Raw genomic sequence first — 13,948 nt, 5'->3', positions numbered from 1 at the left:
GATGGTTTTCAGTGGTAAAAACTGAGACTTGTCAGGATTGAGGGAAAGATTAATGTAGCAATGTACAGAGACATCTTGGATGACAACCTGCTCCAGAGTGCTCAGGACCTCAGACTGGGGCGAAGGTTTACCTTCCAACAGAACAACGACCTAAAGCAACACAGCCCAGACAATGAAGGAGTAGCTTCAGGACAATTCTGTGAATGTTCTCCAGTGGCCCAGCCAGAGCCCAGACTTAAATCTAATCGAAAATCTCTGGAGGGATCCGACCCTGGTTAAATCTAATCGAAAATCTCTCGAGGGATCCGACCCTGGCGTTTGGTGTAGAATTTGGAGGGAAAATAATTATATATTCTATTTTGGGATGAGGCTCCGTTGAAAAAGTGAAAAGCTGTGAAATCGTACTGGATGCTCTGTAAACTTTGCAGATTACCATGACTGAGAATCTACATAGGCAAAAAGAAAAAACACAATTTTTAGCACACTTGTCACTTTTTTGAATATATTGTGACAGTAAGTTCAAAATGACTTGTGCAGATTTGCCACAAGGCTAAGAATTAAATACAATACAATTTTATTTATATAGCGCATTTCCTAACAACTAGAGCTGTAACAAACCACTTTACAAACAATACAATAAATAGAACAAAAACAATAAAAGATTAAGACCAATTAACTGATCTTGCCTTTTATGCCTTTGTGACCACGTTCATACCGCAACGTACACGGTAGTTCCTTGCGCGCATTTCATATCCCCGAAACGTCACACTCACTGTTCTATCCTAAGAACAGCCAGCGTCGTAAATATTGCACAACCAAATGGTGAGTATGAGAAGCAGTTTTCCTTCCCCAGTTCAGCCAGCCGCCAAGAGATGAGACAAAAGGAGGTAGGCAACGTCAACATTATTCTTTCATGTGCTCCGCTCACAACTTCACCTCCTGTCCTGTCGTGGAATCTGTTTTATGGATCCTCGTCTGTTACAAAATGTTTCTCTCTGCCGCACAGGTGTTTGTCTCGGGTCTGTGCTGTTAAGTCAGCAGCTCGTTTCCGTTTTTTTTTTTTTGTCATGTTTACGGGTTTGTTTGCATTGTGTGCGCTTCTGTTTTTGTCACATTGTGGCCCCAAACTCCACAACCACTCCTCAAATAAAATAAAGACTTGATCTCTAAGTACAGAGATGCTCTAAAAAAAATAATGGAGCCATTCTAAAACCCTAAATGAAAGGGCAACTATCACAGTTGGTATTACAAAAAACAAAAATACAGCAGTAACTTTACATTTTTTTCATTTTGTGAAATCAACTTTCCCTATCAAAATGAATGGGAAGTGTCTTTAATCCATGCCAGCCTCCCCTAAAAAAAAAACAAAAAAACACTATTTTTGTGTTTTTTTTTTAATGGAGAAGTCACATCAAAAATGTTCTTTACAATATTTTGTTTTATGTGCTCCCACTATTCTAAGCATGGCATTCTGATATTGCGTTTGTAGATTTTGAATTAAGCAGCAAAATCCCCCCAGGGGGCGGCCATTTTGCCACTTGCTGTCGACTGAAAATGACATCACAAATCCTGAGTGCTCATCTTGCAAATGTCACATGACCAACCCCAGAGAACAGATGAGCTGTGACGGTCCTTAAGGCTGTATCTCACTGAGAGCCGAATGATTGCGAATTTGGGTTTTTGTCAGTGTTCATAAAAGGTTACATGCCCAAAGTCTTCCCATTCTCATTCAACGGACAATTCATTGACCTTAATCCGTAGAACTTTATATGTGTTGTTACTGAACTACGGTAGAACTCGAAGAGTAAAAGGTGACATTTACTGCGTCCCACCCCTAGAGCGAACAATGAATCAAAATGTCTTTGTGCTTCTAAAGTGGACTTCCCTTTCTTACCACTCATTACTGTGCTTTAATGGAACTTCTTTCTGCTTCCTGTTCTGTCTTGTTACGCCCTTTTTAAACCCTGCCCGAAATCCTTCATTTAATTTTTTTTTAATTGTTTCTCTGTGTGTCAGAAATCCCGCCGCGACGTGGGCAACTTCGACAAGGAGTTCACCAAGATGGCCGTGGAGCTGACGCCGACGGACAAACTCTTCATCATGAATCTGGACCAGAACGAATTTCAAGGCTTCTCCTACACCAACCCCGAGTTTGTTATACAAGTGTGAGGGGGGGGGGGGGGGGGGGGGGGGGATTTAAAACAACAACACCAAAACCTGAACAGACCTGCAGTGTCTTTGCATTATCTTGTCACGTTCCATCGTCTCGAAAACTGGACTACGCACCCGCAAACGCACGACGTGAGACTGCACAAGTGAGGGCTGCTTCCGGCGGGACTAATCTTCTCGAACACGGTAGCAAAACAAACGAACGAGTCACTTAATAGAGTTCAGACCTCCGCCAAGGCACAACTGTTAACGTAAGTTTATTAGTTGTCACGCTGCTTCCTCTTCCTGACGAAATCAAAAACACAATACGCATTTACACAAATAATGGCCCTTTACAAAACAGCCCACAAAATGAATCAGCCAAAAAGTTGGGTCAGTCCCTTTTTGACCCAATTTGGGTTATTTTTCTCCCAGCTTTTTTGAGTGTGTACCCTCCATGTGAGGATGCCCCACAGATGCTCAATGGGGTTTAGGTCTGCTTGGTTTAAAAAAAAAAAGGAGGGTTGTTGTTTCGTACAAAACAACTTTATTTGTTGTTGTTTCGGTTCAAACGAATAACCCAAAAAGTCGAGTCAAATGAATAACCCACAAAACAACCCAAGTTTTTTTTAGTTGCTTCATATAAAACACATTTTTTGTTTGTTTATTTGGGTTATTGGTGAAAGCTTTTTGAGTTAAATGAGTAACCCAAATTTGGGTCAAATGAATAACCCACAAAGTAACAATTTTTTTCTTGTTGTTTCGTACAAAAAATCTTTATTTTTGAGTTGTTTCAGTTTTGTGGGTTATCCTTTCAACCAAATGAATAATGATTTTTTAAATTTCATTTTGTTTGTCAGTTTTGTGTGGTATTCATTTGACCCAACTTTTGGGGTTACTCATTTAACCCCAAAAGTTGGGTCGAATGAATAACCCACACTTTTTGGGTTCGATGAATAAACCAAAAACTTGGTCAAATATGTCCAAGTGGTGATTGGTCCCTTTCTGACCAATAATTGGGTTATTTTTGACTCAACTGTTTTTAGTGTGTGGGACTGTGTCGTTCTAATGGCTCAAAATTGGAAATTACATTATGCATAACCCTAACCAGATTCTCACCGAAAAGTATGACGTCCTCCTTCTGGCCGCCTCTATACAAAGTTTTGTGGAAATCGGTTATATATAGTTTGCGTCATCCTGAAAACCGACAAACAGCAAACAAAACAAAACCTGTCACTTTTGTGCTTGGCGGGGGTACAAAAAAAAAAAAAAGAATAATTGTGAAAGTGTGCTTCCAGGAGCTCAGTGTCAGCTTGTCAATGCAGAGGGCAGCAACGAACAATGTCGCAGTGTGTCTATTGATCCACAGGCATGTTTGTTGTTTATTTCATTCTTGTCAAAGTTGGGTCATGAACATTCCATGATCAATATGTCATGTATGTTATTTGCGCTCACAAACACACGCACACACTCATATGCAAGCATGCACGTGTCTGTGCAGGGTGTAGTAGCGGGTGGGACGGGGACGGGGTGGTCCGGATTTCGTCCTGAACTAGCATGTCTTGTCTTCCGAATGAGCCCTTTTTCGCTATGAGACTATTAGACAGCCTGCGCTCTTACGCCGAGGCACGATGAGCTTGACTTGCATTGGAATCACTTTAGATTGGCTACACGCACCCATTTCCAAGCTCATTTCCCATTGAAAATAAGGAAAATACAAGCACAACAAATGCTGTAAATATTCGGATGTTTAAGTAATCCTCCAAAGCAGTGGCAACATTAAAGTACAGTAGCGTAGTAGGCCCAAATGTTCATCAACCAGACCCGTTTTTTTTTGTATATTTATATATATTTATTATTATTCCAAGCCACTGTGCAGTTTGAAGAATAACACTCGTGCTTGAATACAAAAAATTGTACTTAATTAAATTAAGATGCACATTAAATAAATGATGATGATGTACCTAAATAAATTATTCAAAGCAAATGGTTATTAAATGCAAATATATTGGACTGACAAATTGAATACAGGTGAACTGTACTTAGGCAGTGATTCTTCTGTGTACTATGCTTACAATTACCGCTCGGAAGTAGTCTAATTGTACCTTCCTCTTTCCACTTTAAGTTTTTTATGATTATTTTGTAATTGATCAATCCGATTTTAAAAACACATTTTCATTTCCACCCCTTTATTTAAAAAAAACACAGTTGAAATCGACAAGTGCAGAAAATGCACCAACTACACAAATTATTTATTAATTAGGATTCAGCTACTGATCGTGTCTGTTGCGTGTCAGAAAACAGGCGAAAACGTTGGTCATTGTTTTCCAAAATAAAAGCAGATGTTTGCAAATGGCTTACTTTGAAAAAACACAGATAATCAGTCTGATTTGATCAACGACCACATAAATCTGTATATTTACCGTTGAAGCTTAAAGTCTGAGGATTTGGACAATTTTAAATAAAACGAGGTACCTTAATTGATATCAAAATAATTAGCTATTAATGTGATGATCGATGACTTGTTGATTCATCAGTTAGTCGTTGCACCTCAAGCTATTAAACCAATACAGTATTGTACTTACCCTGAACTTTGGTCTGTGCTCAAAAGTATTGGGACGCTGTTTGATGTAACTTCCGGTGAACTTTCCACACTCTTAACAACACTTGTTGAGGCTGCTCCTTTTGGAATAAATGTTACCTAAAAAAAGCCAAACACAAGACGAACAAATAAGAATTTGCTCAACCGAGTTCTCGATTTTATCACGCGTAATTGGCCCAACCAAGGTTTGCGGGTATTTTCCCCGCAAGGAAAAGTGGCCTTCTGCTGAGAGCGCAGGCGGCTCGATTTCATGTGAAAAGGGCTCACAAATGCAAAAGCAACTCTTCCCAAAAAAGGTTATTTCATTAACACCATCTCTTGTCCCCTTTCTGGCGCTGTGTATGCGCTCACTCGCCTATAGTGCTATACTGTCTTTGTGGTGCAGCTCCTCCTATGCATGCCATACTGTATTTGTTGCCTTTTTATTTATTTATTTATTTTTTTTAAACATCTTGGTCACAGCCGAATAGAGTCAGTGACGAGGAGCTTATGAGATTGTGTGCAATGAACATATAAAAGTAGCTGTACTTGTTATTATTCTGTATGTGCTTCAGTGTATGTGTAAATAGGATTGGACTCCAGTTAGAGGTTGTTCTCGCAAAACATCTCCTCAACCATTTTGACTGGTTTCCTAACACCACCTAGCACTACCTGCTTTTCAGTATTTATTTATTTTTTATTAGCGCTCCGATTGGTGCTTTTGAATTTCTGAGTGAAATTCTAACAGAATTTTTTGCTAGGGCCCGACCGATGTGGATTTTATTTTTTTTTTTTAATACGATGTTGATTCTGATACTTGGCGTGGTAAAATTCCAATAACTCATTAATCGGCAGATTAATTTAAAAACATATAGTGAAATAAATTACTTTAACTAGTATGAGTTTAACTTTACAACAGAGAGGAATTATTATTTTTTTTTATGTGTGTGGGGGGGATGTTTTAATGCCATTATCTTTGTTTTATGTTGTATTGAGTTAATGTGTAAAAAACAAAAGCAATTGGCTAAAATCTGCCAAATCTACCGATTTTAAAAGAACTAACACCTAACGTCAGAGCTTATCATCTGGCCGATTAAATTGGTCGGGCCCAATTTTTAAAATTGATCTGTTTTTATGATCAAAAAATTTTGTGTAAAAGAATTGAACATCTCAAAAAAATTACAATTCTAAGGAATTCAATCTTGGCACAGATATACATCCATACGATATAAGTCTATAGACGGCCCACTTGGAATTGTGTTTAGGATTCTTGAGTGAATGGATCAACTTTTTGAGGCCTCAAAATACCTGAAAGCTCACTCATGTTTACAAGTGTATCTATCCTGGTGAAAATGATTTTCATTTACAGGGCTTGCAGTCCGACAAACTTTAACCAATTCGCCCAAATGTGAGCCAATCGGAAATAATGTAATCCAGGCGGATGGGTGATGCAAAATTGATGCTTTTTATTTCATGTAGGTGGAGTCAACGTTTGATGGTTTAGAGGATTTAGAGGTGCGAGGGCCTGTTCGTCACTGCTTGCAGCTCTAATTAATTTTTAAAGTCGTTTCGGAGAACCCACGCTTCCATCAGTGACCGTTTTGAGCAGTGGAAGAAAAAAAAAAAGGGGAACGTAGATGTCTACTATGCAAAAGGCAAGCATAAGAAGAGGAAGAGTTGGATGACTTTTATATAAATGGACCTGTGTAACAATTGCTACTCTCATGTTGCATGCACCGTCATTACCTGCGCGTGAGGCATCAACATTAAAGTATGGATAGTTCTCTGCCTCCGATTCTTGTGTCTCGACCATCCCATCCGGCCTTTTCCTGTTGTGCTTGTCCTCACTCCCACAGAGACTGGAAGAGTGACGGAAAGGTATAAAAGTTGATGTCAGTGAGAATTAAAATGACAAAATAACCAGTTTATATGGGAGAAATTCTCCCACTCCTTGCTTTCTTTTTTTGCTAACTGGTGGCAGGGTAGCTAACTGGTTTGCACATCCACCTCACAATTTGAGGCTCATGGGTTAAAATGTCTGAATTTGTTTTTATTTGATAGATGAGTTTGCGATGAGATTTTAGATGAGTTTGACCAAATTAATTATAACACACACAAAAAAAAAATGCTTTGTTGTTTTCCTAACCCACTCGCTGGTTAGCTGTGGGTTTTAAGAAGATTGGGTTTGTTTTTGGCTTAATCGTTTTGACCCAGCAGATTGGGTTGAAAATTGGATTTGGGCGGGCTGTAGAGCTGATGTTGGTCACCAGTTTTGTGTACTGAAGGGGAAGTAAATGTAACACTCTTTGAAAATGTTGGTGGCCGCTGGATACCTGACTGCCGCTTTTGGACATAGGGATCTGGGTTCAAATCCTCCACGGAAAATGGGTGAGCTGTGTGGCTGTGGACTTGCTGTGCTGACCCCTTGGGAGGAAGTTGCAAAATCATGACCCAACATGGCTTGGGTATATGGAAATCACCCAGCAATGGCTCAGTTCCCTTTGAACCCAATGCTGGGTTAGCTATTTCACCCATTTTGGTGGATCTTTTGACCCAGCAGTTTAAAGAGTGCACATTACACAGAAATGCTAAGTTTGAGTTGGAGCGACATAACAAATATGTGAAAAAATACCCTAAATTTTGTTGTGTTCACTCTCAAAACGGTGGAGTAAACACCCAATTTGGGTCATGAATTGACCGATCCACTACTTGGGTCAATTTCACCCAACTTTCTTTATCTGCACAAAACACCTCCGAAAAATGAGTTGTTTTGTTTAAAACTATCCCCAAAATACGGGTTATTTCGTACAGAACAACCCAGAAAGTTGGGCCAAATTCACCCAAGTAGTGGATTGGTCCATTTTTATATATATTTTTTTTTCCCTCAACCCAACTGTTTTAAGAGTGTTCATTCCATCAGCCATTTTTTCGAGTGTACAGATGTGTTACGCTAGTCAAATTTTGCTCCAACCAAAGCCCTGTGAGGACAAAATTGAAATCCGATTGGTTAAAGAAACAGTCCCAATTCTGTTATACTACTGATTGTGATGGCCCTGGGCAGATGAAATTGACTTGGCAACACAGAAAGGCTGGATTCTGATTGGACAAACACAGCAACACACACACACACACACACACACACACAAATCGGGCGGGGGCGGTGTGCATTCTGCAATGAGTATCAAGCAGCATCTCCATCATAGTAGACAATGTGCACATATTGAGAGGTTGCCATACTTACTTTCCATCTCATCTGCTGTTCTCCAAAAATTCCATCGAGTACATGTTTTTGGCCCTTTCCATTCAAAGGACCCCTGAAGGTTGGAATGAAAAGAAGCACAATGTTTACTTGCAAAAGTTGCGCAGAAAAGTTGATTGACAGTGATTCCAAGAAGAGATAAAAGGTCGCGGTGTTTTTGGGCGGCATGAGGCTGTGTAACCGGGGCGTGATGATGCTGATGACCACGGCGGGGGCCTTCTGCGCCTTCAGCCTCATGACCATCGCCGTGGGGACCGACTATTGGCTGTACTCGCGCGGGATGTGCCGCTCCAAGAACCTGGGCGACAACGAGACGGTCCGCAAGAACGAGGAGGTGCTCACCCACTCGGGCCTGTGGAGGACTTGCTGCACTGAAGGTAAGGAAAAAAAAAAGTCTATCTAATTTAATTAGTTATATAGCATTCATTTTTTTAATGTATTATTATTATTATTATTATTATTATTAAAATGTTATTGCATTATTGGGTGTTTATCATTATTATTGCTATCATCTTATGGTCCTTATTTAATTATTTGTAATTTATTTAACTTAGTAGGAATATTCTATTCATTTTTGTGTGTATTTTTATAATGACTTTTTACTTTGTATGGGTATTTTTTACTTCTTTTTTAAAATATATACATATTATTATCCTATTTTGCTTACTATTATATATTTTAGTGCCTCTTTACAATGAGGGCACGTTTTGAACACTGGCAGAGCTGGGGGGGAGGGCCGCAGGGGCACTGCCCCCCCCCCCCCCACCCCCACCCCCCCCCCGAAATATGCCTGGACCCCCAGGTGCCAGACCAGATAATTGTCTTTTAGGAATTTTCGGATTACTATTCCACACCACCATCCTCCAAAGTTTTCAGAATTATTTTGGGGGGTTGTAAAACTTTTTTTGTTGTTGTTGTTGTACGGATCCCTGACATTTGCCAAGTAAAAACTGCTTACTTGATAGTCTGTTATGTTAAATCTCTGATCCTGCACTCAACGTAAGCCGCTAAAGTAACTTTATTACTTTACTGATTACTTGATTTTAAAAGTAGCAAAGTTATTATTGTGGCAGTTTTTAAGATGTCAATGAGAAGGGTTGAATGTTGTCTTGTACAATCAATACAGTAAATGACATTATTATACTGAGTTTAATGCTCACAGGACCTAATTTCCCCCATTAAACACCCTGCCCTCAACCTCTCGTTTTGCAATGGCCAAGCTTCAGTTTGACTCCAACAGAGTGTCACAATGCACATAGATCGGAGTCCCAATTTGACAATGTCCTTTTAAAACAGAAAAGTATACCCGGTTATGTTTTTTTTTTCTGCCTCACTGGTGCTTTTCTACATGACCTTTTGTCACAAGTGGCAGCCATCCAATGAGTTTTGTTTTGGTAACCGTGGTGATGGACCCACGTCATCAATACCAGTCAATTGGCGTTGGGCATAGGGACATATTCGTCAATATATCCCCATGTGACGCATGCGTGGGGGTCAAAAGGCACAGCGAGCAGCAAGCGAAGTTAGAATTTCGAGCGTGCGCGTGACAAAACAACAACGAATGTTTCTATGTCTTCCAAGAGCGCTGTTGAAGCATTTGATACATTTGTTCACATTTCACACAAAACCCTCTCTAAAGCAATAAAAAAATAAAAATAATTCGAAGCCACCGTTTCGGAGCAGGACTGAAGCCAAAGCAGGGAGATCAATACAAAGTCCATCAGATGATGCACATCCCATTAAGCATTATGCAAGTCACTATTAGAAGGAGAGAGCATACAAAGTGGACTGGGTCAAAGCGAGATCGAGGCTGTGAATCAGTTGTAACGTGTGGCATGCTGAAAAATAACGGATTACTATAAAAAAAAAATATATATATATATCAAAAACGTTTGCGTCTGCTTCTCTGCAGGAACATTCCGAGGCGTTTGCAAAGACATCGATCACTTTGCAGAGGATGCGGACTACGAGCAGGACGCCGCAGAGTATTTGCTACGTGGGTAGCGGCTGTGCTAACATCATAATATGCAGGGTGTTTCAAAAGTCACTCAAATGTTTATTGGAAATGGAATGGAATCGAATCTATTGTCATTGCACGTGTACGGAGCAATGAAATCCATTTAACAGTTACAATCCATCCAAGAGACATTTTTAAAAAAAATGACCATCAGAGGGAGACAGAACGGAGAAAGAAAGTTATTTTTTGTGTAATGCGTGCCCACAAACCTGGCAACCCACCGATATGTGCCGAGACCACCTCATGAAGCTAATACGCATAGAGCTTTGAAGATTATTACAATTGTTAAAATTGGGAAAGCGAGAATTGTAACATGTAAGGTTTGCAAATCCAAGATAAGAAACACAACCACTACGACCTCTGACTTGACTTCATCCATCTCTAAAACCCAAAACAGCTGGTTAGCTACGTTTAGCTAACCGATAGCTGCGGTCAAACTTTAACCAAGCTTAAGATAAGTTAAGAATGCCTTTATTGATCCCACAGTGGGGAAATTTTCATTGTTACATCAGCAAAGATATAGGTCACACAGGGATGGCGGCATAATGTGGCCATTAATGTATAACATTGACGGCAAACATTCATGACAGTTACTTTTAATTGATGAGACAAAGTATAGACAAGAGCAAGACTGGTATGGGAACAAAATGTGAATCGTAAATTGGTTACTACCGCTAACTTAAAGTGGAAGTGAATGCAAACTTTTTTTTTTTTTTTCAAGAATATGTTCTATGCAAGCCCACTAGTTGAAACAGGGCATTCTGATAAATATTGCGTTTGTGGAACAAGTGTGCTCAGATTCAGAAAACAGGTCAGCCGTGATTGGTCGTTGTGAGCAGTTGTGATTTCATTTTCAGTCGACAGAAGCCAAAATGGCCGCCCCCGGAGATGGCTAAAAACGAGTGCATTTTGCTGCTCAACTTATGTTCCACAAACACAAAATGAATCAGAATGCCATCTTTCAACTAGTGGGCCTGCTGGGAACATATTCTTGAAAAAAATATGTTTGGGTTGACTTCCGCTTTAACGTACTGAGTGCAAAGAGGTAATTGGAAAATACATGTTGTGACTGGGCAAGATTGAATGAGCAGTTAACGACGTGATTTTAGCCACAGTACTTTATGACGTGTTTAAAACTGGAAGATTAAGATGAGACTTACTCTCACTACTTACGAATATTTTAAACGTCACACCCGACGCTTGTGTTAGTAAATGTCGGATCTTCTGTTAGAGATCTAATGCAGCTGTTTCGCAGGATCGCCGTGCAAAAAAGAGGCAGCTGTTGAGGATTGTGTGGCTTCGGCACTTGTAGTAAATATAATTCTTCCTTCCAGGGGCGGTGCGAGCATCCAGCCTCTTCCCTATCCTCAGTGTGGGCTTGCTGTTCCTCGGAGGCGTGTGCGTGGCGGCCAGCGAGTTCTACAAGTCACGCTACAACGTCATCCTGACGGCGGGCATTCTCTTCGTCTCCGCAGGTGGGCGGCACGCGGACACTAAAGCGGGGTACAGTGTTCCCTCACTTTTTTGCGGGTGATAAGTAGCAAGACACCAGGCAATAGGTGAATTTCTGCAAAGTAGAGATTGATGGTTTTTTTAGGTGTTTTTTTTTTCTTCGTGCAAATGGGTGGTGACTCAAAGCGAATAGAGAATTGGCCGTTGAAAATGGACGCAAAGTCATGATTTTCTCATTTGAGTCAGAATGAGTCATAACATTGTCCCGTCAAAGAAGAATGTTGAATGGCCACACTCCACCGATGTCCACGTCACACTCACATCTCAGCGCGTGTGACAAAGTTTATGTGGGGGTGCCACATACGTCAAGTGAAAAGCGCACTGCCTTCGATTTGGAGACACAGAATTGTTTGTGTGTGTAGATGGCAGGTTAGCTTGGTGCTAACTAGCTGGTACGACAAACTACAGATGGATTTACTGGAACAAAGCAAGAGAAACACTATCGTTGGGCCAGGGTGGATGAGGAATTGTGGGAGTTGAAGTAAAGTTAAACTAAAAAGGAAAATATTTTTGTTGGATGGCGCTGCTGTGTCAACGTACCGCACGCAACTTCCGGTTGCTTGAATGAATGAAGCTTTGCAAAGCACTTTGGACACTTTATGGTGCAGATTAAACGCTGTATAACTGCACTTCATTTAGAATTGACCATTTAAATAAAATTGGATTTGTTGGACTATGAAGCAATTTGGGGGGAAAAGTACAATAAGTAAGCGATTCGGGGTAATTCGGTATTTGCTCATTAACATGAAAGGGAATAGCAAACGCAGATTTTGGGTGCAAGTCCGAGCCCTCGCAGGTAGTTATGGTGTTGAAGATGATGCCGATCAGAGCTGGGCATTTTACTAAAAATTGAGCGTCCGTTATTCGTCATCCGTCCGCAGAGTGGGTACCCTTCCATAATCCGTCATTCGCCTTTTTTCAGGGGCGAAAGACTGAAGCCGCTCTAACCGAACCGCGAAATAAGCGGGGGGACTGTTTACCCTGGTTTCTATCAAAATCTTTGTCACTCTTCAGGTTTGAGCAACATCATTGGCATCATCGTGTACATATCGGCTAACTCCGGAGACCCCAGCCAGAGCGACAACAAGAAGAGCTACTCATACGGCTGGTCTTTCTACTTCGGGGCGCTGTCTTTCGTCCTGGCCGAGATGGTGGGCGTGCTGGCGGTGCACGTGTTCATCGAGAAGCACCGGCAGCTCCGCACAAACGGCCGACCCTCCCTGGTCAAACCGCCCGTCTCGCGCGGCTCGTCCAACTACCGCAACCGCTACTACAACAATCGCCCGCGCAGGCACAGCAGCAGGAGCAACCACAGCGGTACCGCCGACTCGGCCCCCGACTCCCTGCGAGCATCCCTGGTGCGGGAGCCGTCGTCATCAGGGGCCAAGGTGGCCGCCTTGCCGGGGTTGCCCCCTCCGGTCGCCTCGGAGTTCATGCTTTACGCGCTGGAGGACGCGGGCGTGATGTTGGACGGTCTAACGGCTGTGCCTCAGGATGCCGACGACTTGCTGCTTGGAAACTGTGCAGCTAATAGGAAAACCACTCCGGTCTAATAAGAAAGACAATATAGGAGCATGTCATCTTTATAGAGGAAAGAGGAAAGGAACTTTAATGTCTTTAAAGCGGAAGTCAACCCAACCATATTTTCCTTAAGAATATGTTCCATGCAGGCCCACTAGTTGAAACACAGCATTCCGATTAATATTGTGTTTTTTGAATATGAGTTATTCAGCAAAAGCCACCTGTTTTTAGCCATCTCAGGGGGCGGCCATTTTGTCATTTCTGTCGACTGAAAAATGACATCCCAACTGCTCAGGTAACGACCAATCACGGCTCATCTTCAAAAAACAGGTCAGCCGTGATTGGTCGTTACCTGAGCCCTGAGACACTGTGATGTCATGTTCAGTCGACAGAAGTGACAAAATGGCCGCCCTGTGAGATGGCTAAAAACGGGTGGATTAACTCTTATTCCACAAATGCAATATTTATAAGAATGCCATGTTTAGACTAGTGGAGGCGCACAGAACGTATTATTGGAAAGAAAATTTTGGGGTTGACTTCCGCTGTGAGACTGAGTTGTGGCGATGGGTCTGCATTAGTGTAGTAGGCCGTAATAAGAGTTCATCCAAAACGAGGCCGCAATTTTTTATTCTTCGTACTGCCCCTGTCCAATCATATAACGTTTGGATTCAAAAATGAATTTGTCTCACATCATTTTGCCTTGTACTCCTTCCACAACTGGTAGAAAATAAAGTTAAAATTTCAGCAAATGTTCTCATTTCAGTGCCTTGCGGTACTCCTCCCCACTTAATCTCTGGATAGTCGAAGCTTGGGGAGTGTGTAGAGGTCTCGCATGTTTTCCCGTAAACGTGGGAGGGAGCCTTTCAAGGAATGTGAAATGGGAAGCTGGCGCCCTGCCAACCAGTGTGAA

At 41.4% G+C, this 13,948-nt stretch overlaps 2 protein-coding genes across 4 annotated transcripts in view; both read left to right on the top strand.

Moving 5' to 3' along the window:
• LOC147146170 (protein kinase C beta type-like) overlaps window positions 1-2,169 on the top strand; it is a 31,570-nt gene extending 29,401 nt beyond the window's left edge. For both annotated transcript variants that reach the window (XM_086032852.1, XM_086032854.1), the window contains exon 17: window positions 2,017-2,169. In XM_086032852.1, coding sequence (XP_085888978.1) covers window positions 2,017-2,169 — 153 coding nt within the window. The remainder of the gene's footprint in view (window positions 1-2,016) is intronic.
• A 5,779-nt stretch (window positions 2,170-7,948) lies between these two features.
• LOC147146169 (voltage-dependent calcium channel gamma-3 subunit-like) lies at window positions 7,949-13,270 on the top strand. Of its 2 annotated transcripts, XM_086032867.1 has the most exons (4): window positions 7,949-8,365; window positions 9,901-9,984; window positions 11,340-11,480; window positions 12,532-13,270. In XM_086032867.1, exons 1-4 carry the CDS (start codon window positions 8,155-8,157, stop codon window positions 13,068-13,070), a joined length of 975 nt encoding a protein of 324 aa, XP_085888993.1. In that variant the 5' UTR covers window positions 7,949-8,154; the 3' UTR covers window positions 13,071-13,270. The 2 variants fall into 2 exon arrangements, with proteins under 2 accessions (XP_085888993.1, XP_085888995.1); XM_086032869.1 differs by lacking the exon at window positions 9,901-9,984.
• The last annotated feature ends 678 nt before the right edge of the window (window positions 13,271-13,948 follow it).

This window comes from Filicampus tigris, chromosome 6, assembly GCF_054856515.1.
Source record: "Filicampus tigris isolate MCC_2025a chromosome 6, RoL_Ftig_1.0, whole genome shotgun sequence".
Taxonomy (NCBI): Eukaryota; Metazoa; Chordata; class Actinopteri; order Syngnathiformes; family Syngnathidae; genus Filicampus; species Filicampus tigris.
This window is presented reverse-complemented; position numbering and strand designations above follow the sequence as displayed.

Coding starts and splice junctions, on each gene's coding strand:
- LOC147146169 (XM_086032867.1), top strand. CDS start 8,155: ATGAGGCTGTGTAACCGGGGCGTGATGATGCTGATGACCACGGCGGGG. Junction 9,985..11,339: donor CGCCGCAGAGTATTTGCTAC/GTGGGTAGCGGC, acceptor TCTTCCTTCCAG/GGGCGGTGCGAGCATCCAGC. Junction 11,481..12,531: donor CATTCTCTTCGTCTCCGCAG/GTGGGCGGCACG, acceptor GTCACTCTTCAG/GTTTGAGCAACATCATTGGC.